A 22,497-nucleotide genomic window follows, 5' to 3' on the forward strand; every position below is an offset into this window, starting at 1 on the left:
CCGATAAACTTCTTCAAGGAAAAATATATTAACTATTTTAGTAAGAAATGAAGCCCAGTGACACTCAGTTAGTCATTTTTTAATACATATTTTTGTATATATATTAAGTTTTAAAAATATAGAAGTTTTTGTTTGATATTTAGTTATGTTATTTGATATGCACAAAAATTTTTTCTAATATTTCATTGTACTTAAACAAGGTCTTTATTATATTTAAAATATTCTTAGTGTAAATAAGTGTTAAATAAATCAAATTAAATCTGCTAAGCATTTATTAAAATAATTCATTAGTAGCAACTATTATGTTGATGTATCTTATTACTATAATTTATATTTTTAGGTTCGATTTTGGGATCTACCTACTAGAAAATGTATTAGAGATATTCAAGCTCACGATGACACAATCAAAGGTATTACTTTTACCAAGCTCGGTGAGAGATTTATTACTATTGGGGACAAGACTATTAAAATTTGGAATAGCAAAGCCCCTGAATTTGGTGAAGCAGAAATGCCACAATTTTCAATAGTGTCCAAGGTTATTATATTTTTTTTTCAATAATTTGAATTCATATTAACTATACAATTTATATATTATGTTTATTACTTTTAGGCTCTCTTAACTGGACTTACATATAGTCCAAGGACAGAAAAATTTGTCACGTGTGGTGAAGTTTGTCAACTTTGGGAAGAATCAAGAAATGAACCTCTTAGAACTTTCCAATGGGGTGTTGATACAGTCCATCACGTTGCCTTTAACCCAATTGAAACGTATCTTATAGGTTTGTTTTTCTACTATTTGATTTAATTCAAATTCAGTATGGAAGAATTTAAATAATCATAATAAATATTATGTTAACCCAACTTATATAATGCATCTAATTTATTTTTTAATTCTAGGAACATGCTCTGCTGATAGAAGTATAACCTTTTATGATACCCGCGAAGCAGGGCCTGTTCGCAGGATAGTCTTAGCTTTAAGAACCAACCAAATTTCTTGGAATCCGATGGAAGCATTCAATTATACTGTTGCCAATGAAGATTATAAGTAATTATTTATTATATGTTTCTATTTTAGTTATAAAAAGAAAAACCATGTAATATTTGATGGAATAAAAAATCACCGAAGGGTTATTTGCTACAAGAAAGAAGATCTAAAACCAAATGTAAATTGTTTCAAAACATATTGGGAAAAAAAGAACTATCTTTTTTTATTCATTTGTATCATTATATGGCCTATATGTTTTTTTAATTTAATTTATAATTGCCTAATAAGGTTAGGTAATTATAAATTTTTAAAAAAAAATTTTTAAGTAGTTTTTTTTATTTGAAGACAATTAAAGCCTTCTTACTTCAACTTTTTATTTTTATTAATTTTACATTATTCCTTTAAAATTTTCCTTCCAATGTAGGTGTTGATTCTAAAAATTGTTTCAAAATTCTGATAAATTTAAAGTCTATTAATTACTTGAAAAATAGCCAAAATTTATCTTCTTTACAATTAAGTTTTTTTTTGTACCGATAATTCTGCAAACTTTTTTTCATTGTTGTTTTATTTTTCTATTTTTTTTTCCCTTCAATATCCTTAAATAAATTATCCAGGAAAGAAAAATTATCTTTTTTTTTTTTTTTAATTTTAATATATTTTTTGTTAGAAAAATTCAAACTGCTGGAGAGAAGAGTGGCTGCCTGGTCTATCATAGATGTGAAATAGCATTTACAGTTTAACCTGAGCTCATTAAATAACATTTGCCCTATTAACCATGTATTTTTATGTTATATATTAATTTGTTGTTTTTTCCAGCCTTTATACTTTTGACATGAGACGCATGTCTTCTGCTGTTAAAGTTCACAAAGGTCACATCAGTGCTGTTATATCTGTGGACTACGCTCCAACAGGACTAGAGTTCGTTTCTGGTAGTTATGATAGAACTGTGAGAATTTTCCCTGCTGATAAAGTGAGATTTATTAGTATTATTCCATATTTCTAAATTTACTCTTCCTTCAGTAGTATCCTTACTATCATGCTTTTTGTTGTTATTTTTTGAATAGATGAACTCCAGAGAAGTATATCACACAAAAAGAATGCAGAGGATATCAAATGTTTCTTGGTCCCTAGACAACAAATATATACTAAGTACTTCTGATGAAATGAACATCAGGCTCTGGAAAGCTAGAGCATCTGAAAAATTAGGAGTGGTATGCAAACTTTCAGACATTTTGTTAATTTTTTTACAGTTATGCTTTATTTTATAGTGGTCTAAGTAATCCCAAATGGAAAGGAACCATATTTAAATACAAATAGATTTCCAAATAAGTTTGATTACCAGCAATCAGAGGTAAAGAAAACGTTAAAAAGATTTATTTAAAATATTTTCATCATCCTAACCTCTCCTCATATACCATTTATGCTGGATCAGATGTTTTTTTGAACAGTCTGTACCAAACTATGGGGACTAATCTAACTTGGTCAATTTTTCCCTTTTGTTGTGTTTGTCATCCTGATGAAAATTTGTTTCTATCCGTAAAAAAGTGTTAAATCACCTTTTTGGTGAGTTTTATTCAATAACATCATTTACTGCTAGTATGACACAGAGAGCTTGATCGAATAGTTATATTATGGATAAAATCTCTCCTGTTCTTTCCTTTTCTCTAGGAATCTAATTTCTACATCTTGCCTCCTTCTGTTCTTTGTTATTATTAACCTGGATTGGGTGGGTTAAGGGAAGTTGTTGTTTTTTTTTTTTTTTGTGAGATTTGCCTTGGTTGGATGTGAAGATTTGATCTTGGTTACTCTAGTTTTTCAAAAACTATATTACTCCTTTTCAAGTAGTTTTCCCCTTTCTGCCGTAGCAGATAGAGGGGACTTATGTTAACTTTTTTTAATGGGATTTCTGGATTAACAAGACTAGAATTATTATGACTACTTTTTTTAACTGTTTTCATATTTTACGATCAACCTGAACTTTATTTTATGAAAAATTTAATTTTAGTTGCATCCAAGGGAGCGTGCATCGATGGCTTATAACGAGGCATTGAAGAAGAAGTACCAAGCATTCCCAGAAGTTCGAAAAATAGCTCATTTTAGGCATGTTCCAAAGTATATATACAATGCCTCTCAACAAATCAGAATGATGAGAACAAAAGAAAAGAGGAAGTTAGTATATACATTAAATTTTATTTTATTATTATTATTATTAATATATTCAGAATTTAGTACCTTTAATTCCATAACAAATATTATTGATTCATAATCTCTTATCTATTTTCAGAGAGTCAAATCGACGACAACATTCCAAGCCTGGTACTGTACCATTTGTTTCTGAAGCTAAAAAACAAATTGTGAAGGAAGAGTGATGTACTTATCAATGTTCAAATTGATCTATTTTAATTGTTTGTAAATATATATAATTAAATTGTTTTATTTTTCTTGTATTTTATTTGTTTTATATTAAGTAAAGATTGAAAAATAATCAGTTCAAACTCACATTTTCTTGGAAGATGGTTGATTGACCGTGTGTATAGATGAATGGAATATTGTCCGGGTGCGGCCAAAAAAACTTAAATAGTAAATAATTATACTATTTTTATTGAGCCAATGTTTCGACACATTTTGAACATAATAAAACCCTCATAATACTTCTTTTCACTTTTTTCTGCATTTCAGAAGCCCACTTTCTTGTCATATCTTTTATTCTTGTTTCTCTAAATTATCACCTTTTATTTAATTATTTTTATATTTACTATCCTTCCTGTTTCATTTAGATTCATATATCTTATCTTTTAATTTATATTCATGTGTTACCTTCTTAAGTGTACTTATATTAATTACTTTATTATTAATATTCTATTATAATTTACACTTCTCTGTATCCCCACTCATTTGGTATATTGTCTTTCTTAATCACTTACACTTATTGTATCCCATTATTTTATACTTTATTTTTCCTTTGCTTTTCTATCTATGAGTATTTTTTTTTTTATTTAATTTTTTTTTTTTGTAATTTTGTAAATATCTCTTCTCCCCCCTCTATTATGTATATTACTATTTATTGTTTACTTAATTTAAATCTTTTTTTTTTTTACAATGTTTACTTTAAAATTATTTTCGTTATTGTGGCATGCTAACTGCCATCCCCACTCCTCCCAATACAAACAGCTCACTCTGTCTCTGACTCCTGTCAAAACAGGTATGAATTCTGTCTCATCATTTGATTTTATTCTTTTCTTTTTTATCTCTTAATTTGTACTTTCTTTAATATTTCTTCTCTTATCTATCTGTTACTATTACCCTTTTCATTTACTATTTACAACCTTTAATTTTTCTTATTATATTTTACTTTTCATTGTATACCCCTGTTATTTTCCACTTATCTTTTTTTCTTCTTTGTACTATTTTACTTTTCATTGTATACCCCTGTTATTTTCCACTTATGTTTTTTCTTTTCTTTTTTTTTCTCTTTCTGTAACTATGTCAAGTGCTTGTATCTTTTTTAGTCCAGACGAAGCCCTGCAACGTCGGGCAAAACGTTGGCTCAATAAAAATAGTATAATTATTTACTATTTGAGTTTTTTGACCGCACCCGGACCATATTCCACTCACATTTTCTTGTTATTTTAAGACTAACAATTACAGTCAAACGTGCTTAAATAAATCCAAAACTTTAATTATTACTTTATGTTGATTGACTTATTATATTGATATAATATATTCTTACTTATTATTTATCATGCACAATAACAAAGAGCTTTTAATAAGCCTGCACATCTTTACCTCAATAATCCAAGTTAACTGCTACATAAATTAAACACTTTCAAATCTTTCATATTTACTCTAAACCTGGAGAGGGAAAAAAAAGAAATTGTTTTTCTAATTTAATTTATTATTTTATCACCTTACATCAAATTTACTAGATGTATTTTTATGTAAATACAGATTTTACACATGTTGATGCCATCAAGATCTATGGCTCTAGGTTGAGTATGGAAATTTTGTTTTTACACCATTTTGAAAATTGTAATGTGGGTTTTTCAAATTGGAGCCGATTTTTAGGGTTGTTACAATAACTATCTGTTGAAAAATGATTCCATACTTAAGCTCAGTAGTTTTATTCTTCAAGTCCAATATCATTCAGAGTTCCCAATGTAAGAACGTAGGCAGGAATGAGATATAGGTACAGTGGATAACTGAAAGTTAACTGGTTGTCGGATGTTACCACAACTTTGGAGGAAACCGCTCTCCATACATTGTTAAGAATAAGACATCAGTCTCCTGCTCTAGTGTTTCACAGGCTTAGGAAAAACCAATTGCCAAAACCCTGGGAGTAGGAAAAGGAAGGTTAAAGAAATTTGAAGTAAGTCAACTCAAAATAAACAAGTATTTAACAAAAAAACAGGATCAAAGAATTACCGAACGAAGATGTCATTCTTTTCTTTTTATCCTCCTTATTTTATTTATTTACAAGCAAATATAATATATATAGCTTACAAACCTCTTACATACAATATTCACAAAACATCTTACATTATCTAAGGGTGTTTTAAAGAATGTAGCATAGGTCTGCTGCATGTAGGGGTTGCACTTGGGTACATTCCACCTTCTTCATATCTTCAAGGTGAGTACGACAACCAAGAGGACACAGTATCTTACCTATGATCCTTCTTTTATTTATTTTTTTTTTTTTTGATCCCTCTAAAATAAAACATTACATGGATGAATAAATAAATAGCATTATGTGGGGATCATAAATATTACCTTTTTCTATGGCAGGTATTAGAAGGTGGAAATTAGTATTTAGCTGTTGGTTGGGGTGTTTGTTAGGTTGGAACTCAACTTTAAAAACTGTAGGTGAGGGGTCCTATAATCCTCTTTGTTTTCATAACCTTTTTAGTTTGTTTACAGTCTTAATTCTAAGACTAAATCTAAATAAATACTCTTGTATTAACACATGGCATTATAATGAAGAGAGCCAGGTCCATTGAAGGGGTGGAGGGATGCAAGAACAGCTAGGGACCACTTCTCTAAGTGACTATAATCCCTTTTTTTCTGATCCCTCTAATGCAGAAAAAAAAATTTTTTTTATTTATTTATTGATATTTACAACTGTATAAAAAATACAACAAGTAAATTTGATCATAATGACATAATGATGTGATACAGGATGTAGAGAAACTACCCAGTAGTAGAACTCTAATCAGAGAAACAAAACTTAAATTTATAAAATTACATAAAACAACATAATTCAGGTGAATACTACTTTTTTCTACCAATAGTACTTGAAAGTGTCCAAGTGAAATACTTATCTGAAGTTGGAGGTGATTGTTTTGTGAAAAACTACTTAAATGTTTGGGGCCTCCCCACTATAATCCTTTTTTTCCCATCTCTCTAGAAAAAAGGAAATAGATATGAACTAATAAATGCATTATGTGAAGAAAACATAATTCAAAATGAATACTAGCTTTTTCTAATGTGGGTATTTGAAGGAATGAGAGTAATACTTATGTATACATTGAGATACTAATTCTGTGAAAACTGTTGTTTTAATGTCTGGAGGTGATCATATAATCCTTTATTTCTGATCCCTCTAGAACAGAAATAGACATGAATTAGTAAGTGCATTATGTGAAGAAGAAACATAATTCTAATAGAGAAATACCTTTTCTTCATCCTCATTTGGCTTTAATTTTGAGTACATCTCATAGAAAACAATGATGTCGATAGGCGTTTTAATAATGAATTTGTTTTAGCTCATAGTTTAAACATATATTTTTAAATAACTTTCTATTACATTTGAATAATCATATATAATCTCCTCCAGTGTTGCCAAATATACATTTCTTACCAAAAAAAGAAATTAATCTATCGTTTACTACAATTACTAAGAAAAATAAAATAGAATTAATCTCTGTTTTAAGTTTTATATCAACGAAAATGGGTCATTTGACCATTATCCTTATTTTACTTCAAATATGACTCACTTTGTTGAATTTAATTTTTCTATTAATTATATGTATTTTATTAAATTATTGGAAAAAATCTGTAAATTAATAACAGTAATAAGATTTATCAATATTTTTATAGTCGTTGTTCCCGCCAGATCCGTCTGTCAGTACTTCATTTAGGCGCGTAGTACTCAGGTTTTGTTTTTGTGGAGGTTCAGTTTGTTGTGGTTGTTAGTATTTGGAGATTTTAACAGTTAGTGAATTATTGTTAGAGCATTATTTTGCTATGTGATTCGTCAACGTCTGTCTTTTCTTTAGCTTATAAACTCGTTTATTATGAGTTCAAGAAAAAGATCTAACAGTTCCTCAAGCAGTAGTAGAAAAGAAAATTCAGGCCCGAAACGAAAAATAGCAAAAAAAATAACAGCTGGCATTAATAATCTATCTGTTGATGACTGGTGTACTGATTTAAAAGTTGAAAATGTCGTTAAGTCTTTATATAAATATCAATTAGGGTCTTTAAAACCAAGTGAAAGGGGTCGAATTAGTGAGCAGGTTATAACTGAGAAATTGAAACGTTTTTATGTTTACGCACGAGAAGACAGTGTTGAGTTTGACAGAAGAATAACTGCTTTACAGTTTCATCCTAAGGATCCCCAAATACTTGGAATAGGATCTAAAAGTGGACAAATTACAATTCGGTTTTTAAATAAACCTGAGGCCACAGTAAATTGGGATGGTAGTGGACCTGGAGGTTCCATAACATATATCACATTTGATCCCCTTGTTTCTAATAGTGTTCTAATTTCTAGTATTGATGGTACTGTTAGAAGGCATAATTATGAGGATCATACAAGTAAACGATTTCTATGTTCAGGTACATTTGCTAAATGGTTTTGCAGTGTCAATGCATCTAGAGATCATAAATTGATAGTTGCAGGTGATACTTTAGGTACATTGTCAATTCTAGACAAAGATGGTAAACTTGTTAAAGCACACAAACTTCATAAAGGAAAGATAAACTCATTAGAAATTCCAAAAGGGCGTGACTGGCTTTTAGCATCCGCTTCCTTAGATAGAACTGTCAAAATATGGGATATCAGGAAAATTGACCCAAATAATCCTCTTCATGATCTACCTCATACTCATCCTGTTAATTCAGCAAATTTTAGTCAAGTTGATGGTAACCGATTATTAACAACAGACCAGTCAAAAGAACTGCGAGTTTACAAAGCGCCTCTTTATGATTTGGAAACTTCTATCATTCATCCGCATCGACATTTCCAACATATGACCCCTATAAAAGCTACCTGGCATCCTCTTTGTGATATGATTGTTGTGGGTAGGTATCCAGACCCAAGCCTAGAAGAGCATGTCGAAGGGGAAGCCCGTACTGTAGATATCATCAGTGCTGAAACTGGGTTAATGAGGCTACAACTTGATTCTGTTTCCTGTGGTGGTATTTTAAATTTGAATGTGTTCAATGCCAATGGGGATATTCTTGCTTCAACTATGGGCCGAAATATAAATTACTGGAAAGCAAGGGATTTGATTGAAAGGATTAAAAAACCCAATGATGATGACCATGGAGATAATAAAGATGTTAAATTACCACTCCCCAAACCTTCTAAGCCATCAAAAACAAAAACTGTTAAAGAAAAAACAAAAAAGGTTTAATGGATTTTATTTCTCAGTGATTGTTTTCTATTGTTGTTACACACATAGTTAAAAAAAAAAGTTTCAAATTTAATATATTGTACATTATTAAATATGAACCGTTGAGTACTAAACTGTTGTAGGTTAAATTTGGAGTTCTCAGATAATCAACACTTCAATAGAAGTTTTTGGTAAGAAATAACACCATTCTCTGTCAAAAGTAGTTAATCATAAGCACAGTTGAAGTTAATAAAAATTAATTTTGATGAGAACCGAATTACACAACCCTTTTCGCTCTCAACGGCTCATGTGATGCAAGTATAAAAAAAATATTTCAATATTTTTTATATCATTCCTCAGGTTTATGTTACCACAGAGTATGTTTTATGATATTTAAAAATATCTTTTGAAGTATTTTATTACTATAGATCTGTATTGTTACTAAATCTCATTGATATTTCTAAATATCTTTTGTAAGTATTTTATTACTATAGATCTGTATTGTTAGTAAATCTCATTGATATTTCAAAATATCTTTTGTAAGTATTTTATTACTATAGATCTTGTTAGTAAATCTCATGTCTCGTTAGTAAATCAATGTATTGTTTGTAAATTTCGTGTCTTCAAATGTAAAATAAATTTTTATAACTTGTTTTTTATGATTTTTCTGTACATATATTTATCTTTAAAAACGTTACCTTTTTTTTTTTTTTTTTGTTTCAAACTGTTATCTAGTTATTTAGGAAAGCATTTGGTTTTATTATACCATTGTTTTGAATCATTTTATCCACAATTAAGGGATATCACACAATGCATAAGTAGTTTTGTTTCTTTATGTTATAAAATTAAAATCAATGTTTTTTCTTGTTTATTTAAGTATCTAGTTCTGTTGTATTTTAGATGTTAAGTTTGATTTAAGGTTCCTATGTTATATGTTGTGAAAGCTTTGTTGATATATATGGAATATTTTTATTTTATGTAATTTTTTGTGAAAACTCCTTATAATCTCTTTATTGCATGCATAATATTTCTTTATCAACATTTCGGAGCTCTTCCCTTATGTTCAGGATGAACAATATTTCTAGTATTAACGTAGTCCTTCTAATCCCTATTAAAATACTTTTCATAAATTAATAATTTTATAATATAGACTACTGAAGATCAGGGACAGCCAAAACATCGATAAAGGAATCATTTTCTTGTAATATAGACATTATAAAAAAGATTTCTTCACCAAAACATAAATAAACCATCTCTTTGAAAAACATGGAATATTTTTACTTTTGTATTTTTATTATCAATGAATAAAAAGGCAGCACTTTCTATGGTATATTCAAGAACTTCATTACTTCCATTCCATAACTACCCCTGTGTTTTGTTTGAAATAGCTTTTTTAACTAAACAACATAAATATTAATAGTAAGAAATAATTTATTTATAGGAGATAAATCCAGTTACATATATATTCAAATAAGTAAAAATTATTTACAAATGCATTTATGACACGGCATAAATTGAAATATAGCATGTAATTAGAAATAGTTAATTTAATAAAGGGATTATCTAGATGTTTTTGATAAATAAACATAGCAAGAAGAGTAAATAGTAAGGATAATCAAAAGTTATTTGATTTATTTTAAAATATTTTATTAAGTTTATTTTTAGTTGAGATAAACTCAAGTGAAGAAGATCGATATCATTTGTTAATGAGTTGACATATATCATTATTGGTAAACTGGAAAACTTTTTAATTTTGTTTGTGACAAGTTATAGCTAAACTCTAATGTTGGGTGGTTTGATGAGGAAGTAAATAAATATCAACAATACAACCTAAAAGTTTATAAAAAAAAATTAAATCACAATTTAATCTTTGGGTTCAAAGTATATCAATTTCACGTTAAGTCTTTTGGTGTTTCCCCAAAGGTACCTATTTCCCGAAACCAAAGAAGACATTTGTTTACTTTCAAATTCATCAATATTAGTTTTCTGATATGGATTCCAAACAATAGAGCAATATTCTAAAAATGTATGGACCATGTGCAGATAAAGTTATGGTACAACTTCTGTAGATTTTGAAATTAAATGGTTGTATTAATAAAAACTAGAATCTTATTGGTTTTATGTATGTATAAAATATGATCCTTAAAATTTAAATTATAATCAAAAAGTGTGCTAAATATTTAATTGGTTGCAGTCTACTCTGGAGTGGACTGCACAGTTGATATTTAAAAAAAGTGGGATAGTTATTTTGAAAAATTGTACTGCTTTGATTTTATCAACATTCAAATTCATTTTATTGATTATTATTGGTCTTATTTAACTTGTTCAGTTAAATAAACCAAAGCTCTGTCTAAGGTCATTGGTTCAGAGAAAGTAAATAGAGACAGAACTAAGTGCTTGGTGATAACAGTAACTTAATTCATCTAATTGTATTTATGGACATAAAAAATTACAATTTATACAATAAATAAGAAAAAATGGTCTGGTAATTCTTTCTATAGCTCCTAGTTGTTACAAGTTCATTTCCAATTCGGATCATTTTCAGGACTTCATCTCTGATGCCACTCACTTAACTTCTAAGACTGTCCAACTCTTCACCACTTAGAGCAAAACTGGTAGAAATATTGTTTTAAATAGAAGGAGTTTTGTACTATTGCATAGTTCCTTCATTTCTGTGTCTTCGCAGCGTATTTGAGAGTATATTCCATTCGCTTTCTTCACTCTTTTAAATGCCTCGTGATATACTTTCCCATTTTTCTTTGCTATTTATTGTTTCCAAGTTCTCAAAGCTCTCAACAAATTGAAGAGGTATTCCATTACAGAGTAGGCTTCCTCCTCATCATTCCTTCCGATACTAGTTTTGGATTTAATTACTAAGAATTAGCTTTTTAATATAGCCATTAATGAATGGTGGATATTGAAACAGGTCGATAAAACTAAATTTAGTAGCCTGAGCTAAAGAGACACTGAAGGTACTATGACAATGATATCCTTCAAGTTTCATAAAAGAATATTGCATTGGAGAAAAAAAGAGCTAGTCCAAGATCAGGAAATATAGAGGAAGTTATCTAAGGCATATACCCTGCCTGATTTATGATACTATGTATGTATTTTTGCGTGGGCAATCATTTGTATAGTTTTTGCACAGTAAATATTTTGATGAAGAAAATAATGAATATGATTATTTCTAATTTATTAACTAGAAGTTCAGCTCAGAAAAATAAAATTATTTCTTTGGTTTCATTTCATTGTAGTACTGAGAACAACTTATTTAAACGGTTTAAAAAAAAATCTCATGTATTGTCATTACACAAAAAATTAACAATTGGAGAGGTTGAGATGGCTGAGCAAGTTGGACTGAGGATTATAAATAGCCTCAATTGTGTCAGTTATTATTTTTTTGTAGCAATTCCACAAAATGAATCTTTGTATTGATAAGTTCGATATTTGCATGTTGATTGCACAACATTGATTAGTTCGATGTCAAGCATGGTTCCAAATTGAAAATCAAAATTTAGCGCTAACCCTTAAATCATTGGAAGAAATATATTAGCAGCCAAAATGGGGACTATGATGTAATTCAAAAAGTAAGTTTCTCATAATTCTCCTCTTCTTTCATGAGGTCTTCAGTGTGTTGAGCAGTGGTTTCACGAGTCTCTTCCAGGGATTCCACGAAATAATTTAGGAATTGGTCATTCCAGGTCACCACAACAGTTTTGAGCCTTACCATTTCATATCTTCTTCAATATTGCACAGACTTTGTGTAAGTATCCAAGCCTTTCTTAGCTTTTGATGAAAAAATTCAATCTGTATATATTTTAATATTTCTGTTCTGTGATTAAAGTTCGATATTAATTTCTATATAATTTGAATTCTTGCTTGAGACTGATTTATTTGTCAATTATAATAAAAAATATCCATTCATTTTGGCCCTTCTAAACATTCTCAAGGATAACTTATTCTTAATATCACAGCTACAATGTTGTCAAAAAATTTGCAGGCTATTAATTAAAAAATGTTATGTATAATGCAGCATTCAAATACTCAAAAAATATGTTAAGTATACCCAACATTATTCCTTAAAGTTCATGTTCCAAATATGACATTGTAATTTGGACTGTTAAATTAATAAGATGAGTCTGTTGATATGACGATAGATACACCTAAGCAGTGATAACGCGTTAGTCCAAAAAAAATATGCTTTTCAGATTATTTAAATTTAAAAAAAAAAATGAATGCATCATTCTAGATGCATCTTCTCCATCATAGCCACTGCATTGCAGGACACCTGTATTATGTTTTATGAATTCAAGAAGGCTTTTTAGGTGCCCTTACAATGGTGTATTTATTTTTATATATTATAGATTTTTTCAGACTCACAAGATGTTTTTAATCATTTAGATATTTATTTTTAGCAATTCAATCATCAAACTGTAACTGTATATATTTTTAACATGCCCTGTACGAGGTATCCTTCACCAAGGAGTGCTATTAGAGTGGATCTGGGAATGATGCATAAATATGTTGCATATACAGATGACATAATAGTCCTAGGTAGTAATTAAGGATCTGGAGAAGAAAGATGAATGAGAAATTAATATTAGAGATGCTGCAATCAATGGCCCTGGATATTAAAGCAAAGAGGTTACAGTGGACAAGACATGCAGCAAGAAGTCATCCAACAGACCGTGTTCTTCCTTACCATGAACACCTTGGTCATAGAATCCAGGCCAAGAGGAAGGCTGAAACTTAGATGGGTAGACAGGTTCAAGAAAGATGTGGCTCAATAACACATAATAAACAGAGATGGAGGTGGCTAAGAATCTATGTCTCTTAGACTACAGAAAAAAAAATAAGGCATTGAGAACCAGAGTACTCCAACTTTCCCAGCAGTGATTTTGAGAAAAATCTATTCAGATTTTAATATGATTTTTATCCAACTCCTTTAGGCCAGTTTCAAAATTTAATCCCAAGATTTCAGTTAGCAGTAATATAGGAGCTAGTAGCAACAAAGTGGATCAAACCTTTTGCACAACCAATTTGAGGTCAAAGAAATGTTTCATAATTAATAAAATTCTTTATACAGTGAACAGATGCCATGAAGTGATAATTTTTCACTTGAACTCAATTTTTACAAAAAAGTGGAATAATCCACTTATATTAAATATTTTTCAAGTGACTTCCAAGTTTGATATATTAAGGTTTGACTTTTTTAAAAGTAAATTAAATAGAATAACTAAATAAAGATGACTAATAGAGGTTATAAAAACTTAAGGTAACGTAAGGGTATATAAAAACTTTTTTACACCATCTTTGAAATAAATAATAAATTACTTTTATTTTTATTTTCACATACACGAAACAATAAAATATGTTTATATGATACAAATTTAATTAAATAAGTCTTGTGCATCAACAATTAACTAAATAAAAATATGCCAGGTAAATACGTTAACTTACAAAGATGGGAATTGATGCATTTCAACTTTTAAATTAAAATAAATATAAAAAATTCTAGGCTTCACTAAAACTGAACAATCCATTGATTATAAATAAATATTATTTCAGAAAAAAAGTTATTAAAAAGGGAGTGAGCATAAAATTTTCAATAAAATAAATAGAATCTAATATTAGGATAAAACTTTGGCTTGAAAAGCATATCATTAGAACAAAAAATATACATAAATCAATGTTAGAAAATCTTAAACAGTAAATACCCTTGGTTGGATGGCATTGGTAATCAGTATTTATATAATTTCAAATTCTTCACAAACCTGACATTTGTCAATCACTATCTCTAATTCTCTTTAATTCACACTCTTAATGATTCTTTAGGGTATTACAAAATATAATTAATCGACAGAAAGCTCAATATAGAGTATTCGGTTAATTTACAAATATTTGTTAAATGTGAAAGAATTGAAAAGGAGACATTTCAATTTTGAGCAGCATAAGATTTAACACAGTAACCTGTTAAAAATACAAATAAGCAGTGAAGAATCTGATGCTAATTTTTTTTAACACAACCTTTACATTTTAATAAAAAAAAAAAATTAAAACAAAAAAAGACCAATTCATTTTGTTTTAATAGGTAAGGAAGTGAAACATACCTTTAATATTGACATAACATAGACTAAAATTAATGTTTAAAGGGCAGACAATAAAAATCTATGTTACCCCCTAATAAAATTACAGAAAAAAAAAATGAAAATTTATTTTCATATAAAGTTAACAAAATTTAGCATCAATTTTTTCAGTTCATATAAAATATAAAGTGCATATTGTTTAAAACTTTCTGGGGATATGTAATAGGACATCTCTTTCATATACAATATCCTCCAATTACATAAAAAATAATTGATACTTAAGCATTTAGAGACAATAAATTATAAAATAATATCTTTAACAAAACAAAAACAATTTTCTTTTGGTATACATCAGAGGTTCTCAACCTAGGATGTAAGACAAGTAATAAAATAATGCAACTATAAAAATTTTCCTCTTATATAATACTGTACTGTAATTTTGTGTTAAAAATAATTAATAAAAGCAAAACAAAAAAGAAAATAATAAGTTGAGATTTTTCGCACCCTTCTCTCCCTAGTATTTAGATTATTTGTTTTGTGTGAGATAGGTGGATACTACATTATGTGGGAACTTCAACAAAGAGGGGCACAACTGACCCGACAACGTTAAGAACCACTGGTTTACATTAAAATCTTGACCTAAATAGCAATACACTTTCCTATACCTCCAGAAATAGTAATATTAATGAAGATATAATTATATACCATAAGACACCGATTTCATAAATGCTATCATAAAAAAATAACACCATTAACTTAATTTTATCAAGGAAAGATTTGGCTTGATCCACAAAAAACCAACCATCTATACATGATATAATTATTTTTCAATTTAACCAACCATTAAATCAAAATTATAAATTTATTTATTATTAAAGAATATCAAATTAATTAAACTCTCTTTCCAGATTTTTGATTAACTTGGAAATTTTTTTTTAAATTCTTGTCTTCTTTAAATAAGAATCTTTAAAATAATGACTTACATTTGGTATAATATGGTATATTTTTCATCAGCACAGTATTGTTATCACTCTTTTCAAGGTCAAGAATAGAAGTCGACCAATTGTTGTGAAATCGAACCAATAATATGAGGTAAAAAATATCTCCCCAAATAGTTAATCACATGCCCTTTTTTGTATTTACATAAACACACACTATACACATTAAATGGGACAATTTTTATATAAGTAGAAAATTATCAATTTTCAAAAAGAGTGTACTAATATATTAATAAGACTTTTTTTTTTAAAATAAATTAAGTGATAGTAGAAAATAAAAAGATTGATCACCTAAAGTTAGTTAAAGCTTTTGGTAAATGGTTTAATTACATTAAATTAATATCCACATTAACTTCTATGAAAATGGACATACTGGACTAGCAAAACAAAAAAAAATTACAATTTCTTTGGTATTAATATTTAATCTTTTTTTTTAATCTTTATAAAGATTTCAGACTTGATTATAAAACCAATTTACAAAAGGATTAGAGTTATTACTTTTAACATTAAATTAACTACAAATAATTCTTGAAAACTCAAGCCTTTCTTTATGACAGCAAAGGCCAAAACTTACTTTCTCACAAATAACAGGAATACTGCACATTTTTTAATCGATCCTTAAAACCATAGGAGATAGGTCCTTAGGATAACCTTACGCCACCAAAAGCCTCATCATTTAACTGATCCATCCATACAATGGCTCCTTCAAAAGTAAATTTTAGACCAAATGCTAACATTAAAAAAGGTTTAAGAAATAAATGATTCTAAATACAAATGTGACACCCGCATTAAAAAATAGTATTATTAATTAAAACTATTCATAATACAGTAATAAATGCATGTTTTATTTTTCTTATATTTTGGAAGTTGTATTAAAACATTCATTATGAAAATTTAACTCTCGTTGGCTGATAGGATTCAATTATAGCCGACCTTAGACCTATTATGTTTAATAAAAAAAAGACCACATAAACATAAAGCATAAATTAACTTTTTCAATTAAAACATCGGGCCTTATAATAAAAGAACATATCACTCATCCTAAACATAATGAATGTTTGAAAATAAATATTAAAATAATAAAACAACCATTGAAAAGTCATCTCTTAAAAGTAAAGCGATGTATAACAAGATTCTCAGTTATCAATAAATTGATGACAACCTAATTAAAAAATTCAGCGGTACTAAACAAAGTAGCCAGTGGCTGCCAGATAGGTTGCCCCTCTGCCCTCCTAAATCGAACGTCCTCTTTCCAACCAACTAGAGCACAGAACATTTGCGCTGCCTCCGTTTTTGTGGTTCAGGTCTCAACACAGCCCTTACAGCCTCATCAAATACCTGTAAACAATTACTTTTTTTATATATAAGTAGATATAATAACAACTGTTGTACTGATGGACATTAAGTCCTTTCATGCAGCTAGTAGGTTTCACAGTTGGCAGACATTCAAATCTTGAAATTTAATTTTGGCTTACTTTCTTTTAAACAATCAAGCTAAACTTTGGTATATGTTCTTGAAAAAACGATGCCTTATAATGATGATGAATCAACAATATAAAACATGGCTGATTTTGAGGGATTTTAGTACATAAGTTTCTTATAAGCCAACTTATGATTCTTAAGTAGTTTAATAAGCAATAAGTACAATGTAACTTGAGTAACTGGGATCTCAAGGGACCTAGGAATTTTAATCACTTAATGAGGCTTTTCATTTACCCAATTTTCCAAACAGGCAGGTTTTGAATAACAGTTGTTTTATTAATAGAGGTAGAAAAGAACCGTTTTTCATTTATAGAGGTAAAAATGTCAGTAAGAAAATGAATATTTTATGTTGTAAGTACTTTTATTTTGGAAAATAATACAAAACTTATGGCTTAATAAAACAAAACAAACAGTTAAATTAGTTCTTATTCAAGTGCTAATAGCTTTAAGTTGTTTCTCGACAGTATAAATTTGATCTAATATGCCAAGATTATAGATATTTGACATCTCAATATATAAGGTTTCTAATGATTTTCTGAGACATGGTTTGACACTCTTTTTCTTAAGTCTCTTCACAACTCTTCTCTTCTTTTATTTCCGAACAGGAAGATGATAAAGAAACGTTGTTGTCAGTGAGCTCTTCATGAACATTGAATTACAATTTCGTTTTGACATTTTGTGCACTTTTATTCACTTTTTTATAATAAAAAAAACCTTAGATAGTAATGAAAACCAAAGTACAGGAAGCAAAAAATACAAAGGAAAAGAAGAAATTCAAATCTTTTTTAACAAACCTGTCCAAACCTGATAAATTTTCTTACTTATTATCACAGACTATTTAGTATATTAAGTATCTAGACTTCATTGTAATTATTAGCAGTAGAGGTTTCTTACATATCCAGGTTAAGCTATTAATGGTGGTGTCCCTAGAGAGAACTGAAGGAGTACCGAAGCCCTGAAATTACCCGTAGGTAATACTAACCTCAAATTCGAAAAAACAAATGTTTCAACTAACTTGGATCATTCCTTAACTGCCAAAACTCGGTAAGAGATGAAATTACCAGCAAACTTGTTGGCAAAAAAATGAAATTGTATAAAATCCGATATTCAATACATTACAAATCTTCATGTGTCTTGGGTGATTTTTTAATGAAAAATTTTATACAATAAAAATGGGTCCTATCAAACATCTTCCCAAGGTATTTTTAACTCCTAGTAGCTTCAAATAGAAAGTTATTAAAAAACGAGTTGCAGCTCGAGGAAATGGTATAGAAACCAATAGAAAATATTCTGATTATCAGAACAAATATAAAAAAACTTCTCATGAATGGATCTAACTGGAGAATGATAATTTGTCCACATACTAGAGATCTCCGTTTATGAGAAAAAAAATCTTTAAAATATGAAACTGACTAAAATCTGAAACAGAATAAAAATATATATATGTATATGAAGTCACGTGCTAGAAGTAAAACTTCTTAGGTTCTAACATTTGTTGACGATTTTATTATTTCAGGATTAGGGCATGGAATTAGACTGGTGAAAACCACTCTCAATTAAATGAAATATATTTAGCTTAAAGAAGTTTCACTTCAAAAATAAACTTTGGGTTGAACTTGTAAAATGTTACAACATGATTTTATTTCTTAAAACCATACATGTATACGGATAAATACATGTATGTAAATAAGTTGACTAAAAAATATTAAACAAGTATTTATGTTGAGCAGTGCTCATGAAATAGAGCTCTCTCGTCGCAATTAATAATATCTTTTGCCGAACATTCATCACGAAAATTTTTTTTTAATGTCACTACCATACTACCATCTACAAACGATCCTTCTCCACTCAAACTTTTACATTTTATTTTATGTTGAGTTTTAAATTTACCCATTCAAATACCTGCTGTGAATTTGTTTTGTCATTGTTTGGAAATTCCAAATCCTATCTCTTATCAAAAGTCCACTAATCAGAATTAGTGTCAAGCCGTTCTCACTTGACAAAACAAATCATACACCAAAAAGTCAATTTGAAAACAACCCATTTTAAAAAAAATTGTGTTGAATCAATATTACCAAGTCCTGCTCCCTGTAAAATAATGTTTTAGTATTTAATATACCATACACACGTAAACTCTGCTAGTGTAATAAGATCGTATGAAAACTGGTCTAGAAAAAAAATGTACAACTGAAGGAGAACAGAAAAAGCTTCTTTGAAACATTAACACATTGAAACACAAATGTGATTTGTTTGCAGACAGTTGGGAGTTCCGCAATAATAATCTATGAAATTACTTTAACAGGCAGTATTAGCTATAACTATTTGCCATTCGCAGATGCTACTTATTTAAATAAAAAGTATGTAAAACAAAAAGCATTAAACCTGTGTCAATTTATTTAGAAAGTCAAGTTAATAGAAATTTAAAACAATGTAAATTAACCAGAAAATAAAACTACTTATGAGAGATCTCTGGTTGCTTGAAGTGCCCATTGAGTTAGAATTGAAAGTTCCACTGTATTATTGTATTCGCTCTTGATATTTAAATATTTAAAAAAAGCCAAAATTCCTTAAAACTTGTAATGATATTAATATATTAACTTATGAAATAACATCTATTACCTGTTTAAGACCACGTTGAGTGAGGGCTGAGCATTCCATGTACTTGACAGCACGGATCTTATTGGCAAGTTTTTGGCCTTGTTCTCGTTTAATGGGTGAAAGACCTTGTTCCACCAAACCATTCAGCGTTTCCCTATCCTCCCTCAAATCTATTTTTGTACCTATTATAGTAAAGGAAAAAAAAATTTCAGTAAGATAATATAATGAATTCTAACTTAATATAAATCATAAGAAAAGGATATTTCTAATGAAATAAAAAACTTCTTTGAATCATCATAGACCTTAGTGATAAGAGACCTAGAATGATTCATAGTGTTATCTATGTTTCACAAAAAATTACCCTTTCTACAAAACATGTTGACTAATGTGATTTATAAAATTCTAAATCCTGAAAAATATTCCTGTTATTCTAACAAAAATGTTTCTCAACAGTAAATGATAAAATTTTATTTTTTCCTCAACAATTAATGTAATTTTATATAAATCATTCTTTGAAATAACAATTATTCAACTATATGTTTATATTAAAACAGGAATTAATGAAATGGTATTATTACAAGAAAATAAAAATAAAAATTATGGTTTAAAAGTTAAGATGAGCTGGAAGCTTAGTGCTGATAATGTAATTTTCAGATGGAAACCTGGACCATGGAAGATGTGGAGTCTGTTCCATGAGACAAAAGAAATCGAGTAAACAAGAAAACCCGGCACGCAAATTCACGATCTTATGGAATGAACTATACACCTTCTCCTCCCTCAAGTACAGTCATAATAGGGCAGGCAATTGTGCACTCCATGTTCTCTTGTTTTTCCAGTTACTCTTGTTTCATGGAACAAACTATAGACTGATTTGATCATGAGTAGAGGCATAGGATACAAGTAGTATCATAAACTTTAAGAATTACAGGTAGGTTTGCAAGAATGGGCAAACTGATGGTCTCTTCCAGGTTGTAATGTGTTTACTATAATGGAATGATGTTATAATTCTCATTAACTAGATTATTTTAGCTTTAACTTAATTTACTAGAGGATTTATCAAATTTTTTACCTCATCATAGGTAATAAAGGGAATTGATAATTATTATAATACATAGAATTCTTATACGATTATAAATTTGAATTACGGTCATATGAAAAATCTAAAAATGAAATGGAATATATTAAATGGGTAATAATTTTATGCTAGCTGCATTTATATCAAATAATCTGAATAATTTCAAATATATAGATCAATTAAGCAGTTAGATTTACCCTTCTTTATTTTTAGAAAAACAAATTAATAGAACAATAAATAAACTGAATAGACAGGATCAGCTTTGGAAATAGTTAAGCAAGTATCTAATAGGAATATTAACTTAAGTAAAAATAGATGTTAGAAACAATCGAGTGGGGTGGTAGCTTAAATTTACACTAAAAACATAGTTATTATAATTCCTTGAAAAATTCCAAAAATGAGCTTAAAGAATACTGACCTAAAAAAGAAATAAGAAATAAACATCTTGACAAGTATTAAATCATATGTACTGACCGACTAGAATCATAGGTGCATCTGGGCAGTGATGTTTAATTTCAGGATACCACTTAGAAGTAACATTTTCAAAAGAAGATGGACTAGTGACACTGAAGCAGATGAGGAACACATCAGTCTAGAAATGATAAATTAAACATTTCATCAAAGAAAGATCCAAGTCAAGCATAAAATATAAATATGCCTCATCAATAATGACTACAACAAACACAATGTTACAACTCTATATCGGAGAGAAGAATGTTATAAAATTACCTGATTAAGTATCAAATAAATGAAGAAGCAGAAAAAAAAGTAAACTGTTACCTGTGGATATGAAAGTGGCCTCAATCGGTCATAGTCTTCTTGACCTGCTGTATCCCATAAACCTAAACTGACAGGGATTCCATCTACTACCATCGGTGCAGAATAATTATCAAATCTGCAGAGCAACCAACAAATTAACATTTAACTGAGAATAAAATCTTTTCTAAATTAATTACGGGTTGTACATCTACACTTACACAGTGGGCACATATTCCCCTGGAAAACTGTCAGTAGTGTATGATATGAGCATACATGTCTTTCCAACAGTTCCATCACCAACCACAACACATTTGATAGGGCGTCCAGAAGACATTTCTTTAAATTTTAGTGGCAATCTATACTAAAAGAAAAACCCAATAACCTCAGTGAGACCAATATTGACACTTCAATTGTATTGACATATATGGGCACTAATTCACAGTAATAACAATTAAAAACGAGTAACTATAATTATTGCATTGCATAAGAGCCAGAATCGATTGACATTTTTCTGAAACATAGATTTTCAACATGAACTAGACACAGATAGAAAAATGTTCGATAGTGACTCAGAACAAAGTTCTGAAAATACACACATAAGAAATAGGTTTTATTGAATCCTCACGTGTTAATTAATTAAATGCAAAAAAAGTTCGACCCCGAACTTCTCGGAAGTATCAATTTATGAATGTTAATTAAACCATACTTCGTAAAATATAAACTCCCATCATGCCTCCGTTAGTCATTCTGCAGTGTTGATAAAACAGTCTTTGGGATAGTTAATAATTTTCCCTAACTATTGAGGAATGTCATTATTATTTTATACTCACATAACATTTTAAAAAATGGAAAAAACGATAAAGTTTATATTTTACTTTTATTGGAAATAAACTCTTGCCTACAG

At 28.9% G+C, this 22,497-nt stretch overlaps 3 protein-coding genes and 1 long non-coding RNA gene across 6 annotated transcripts in view; 2 read left to right on the forward strand and 2 right to left on the reverse strand.

The window, feature by feature from the left end:
- The window catches only part of LOC106683566 (DDB1- and CUL4-associated factor 13), a 6,646-nt gene extending 3,214 nt beyond the window's left edge, over nt 1-3,432 (forward strand). Inside the window, exons 3-9 of the mRNA XM_014425109.2 lie at nt 341-535; nt 611-779; nt 898-1,045; nt 1,802-1,955; nt 2,050-2,196; nt 2,991-3,154; nt 3,270-3,432. Coding sequence (XP_014280595.1) covers nt 341-535; nt 611-779; nt 898-1,045; nt 1,802-1,955; nt 2,050-2,196; nt 2,991-3,154; nt 3,270-3,354 — 1,062 coding nt within the window. The 3' untranslated portion in view covers nt 3,355-3,432. The remainder of the gene's footprint in view (nt 1-340; nt 536-610; nt 780-897; nt 1,046-1,801; nt 1,956-2,049; nt 2,197-2,990; nt 3,155-3,269) is intronic.
- A 1,918-nt stretch (nt 3,433-5,350) lies between these two features.
- LOC136796014 (uncharacterized) lies at nt 5,351-7,075 on the reverse strand. Its single transcript, XR_010843713.1, has 3 exons — nt 6,654-7,075; nt 6,506-6,581; nt 5,351-6,382 (listed from the first exon to the last, which is right to left on the reverse strand). It is a non-coding gene; the product is annotated as an uncharacterized lncRNA (long non-coding RNA).
- A 38-nt stretch (nt 7,076-7,113) lies between these two features.
- LOC106683541 (DNA damage-binding protein 2) lies at nt 7,114-9,927 on the forward strand. Its single transcript, XM_024359103.2, has one exon. It carries the CDS (start codon nt 7,276-7,278, stop codon nt 8,614-8,616), a length of 1,341 nt encoding a protein of 446 aa, XP_024214871.1. The 5' UTR covers nt 7,114-7,275; the 3' UTR covers nt 8,617-9,927.
- Nucleotides 9,928-13,907: 3,980 nt separating this feature from the next.
- On the reverse strand, nt 13,908-22,353 carry Mtl (Rac family small GTPase Mtl). Of its 3 annotated transcripts, none has more exons than XM_014425103.3 (6): nt 22,219-22,353; nt 21,812-21,954; nt 21,615-21,729; nt 21,309-21,426; nt 19,781-19,941; nt 13,908-17,017 (listed from the first exon to the last, which is right to left on the reverse strand). In XM_014425103.3, exons 2-6 carry the CDS (start codon nt 21,925-21,927, stop codon nt 16,940-16,942), a joined length of 588 nt encoding a protein of 195 aa, XP_014280589.1. In that variant the 5' UTR covers nt 21,928-21,954; nt 22,219-22,353; the 3' UTR covers nt 13,908-16,939. The 3 variants fall into 3 exon arrangements, with proteins under 3 accessions (XP_014280589.1, XP_014280590.1, XP_066904531.1); XM_014425104.3 differs by having other exon boundaries at nt 21,812-21,949; nt 22,219-22,346; XM_067048430.1 differs by having other exon boundaries at nt 21,812-21,949; nt 22,190-22,340.
- Between the last annotated feature and the right edge of the window lie 144 nt (nt 22,354-22,497).

The sequence above is a fragment of the Halyomorpha halys genome, unplaced genomic scaffold (assembly GCF_000696795.3).
Source record: "Halyomorpha halys isolate HHAL.00 unplaced genomic scaffold, Hhal_1.1 Scaffold494.1, whole genome shotgun sequence".
Taxonomy (NCBI): Eukaryota; Metazoa; Arthropoda; class Insecta; order Hemiptera; family Pentatomidae; genus Halyomorpha; species Halyomorpha halys.

Coding starts and splice junctions, on each gene's coding strand:
- LOC106683541 (XM_024359103.2), top strand. CDS start 7,276: ATGAGTTCAAGAAAAAGATCTAACAGTTCCTCAAGCAGTAGTAGAAAA.
- Mtl (XM_014425103.3), bottom strand. CDS start 21,927: ATGTCTTCTGGACGCCCTATCAAATGTGTTGTGGTTGGTGATGGAACT. Junction 21,730..21,811: donor GGGGAATATGTGCCCACTGT/GTAAGTGTAGAT, acceptor GTTGCTCTGCAG/ATTTGATAATTATTCTGCAC. Junction 17,018..19,780: donor CTCAACGTGGTCTTAAACAG/GTAATAGATGTT, acceptor AATTGTTTACAG/GTATTTGATGAGGCTGTAAG.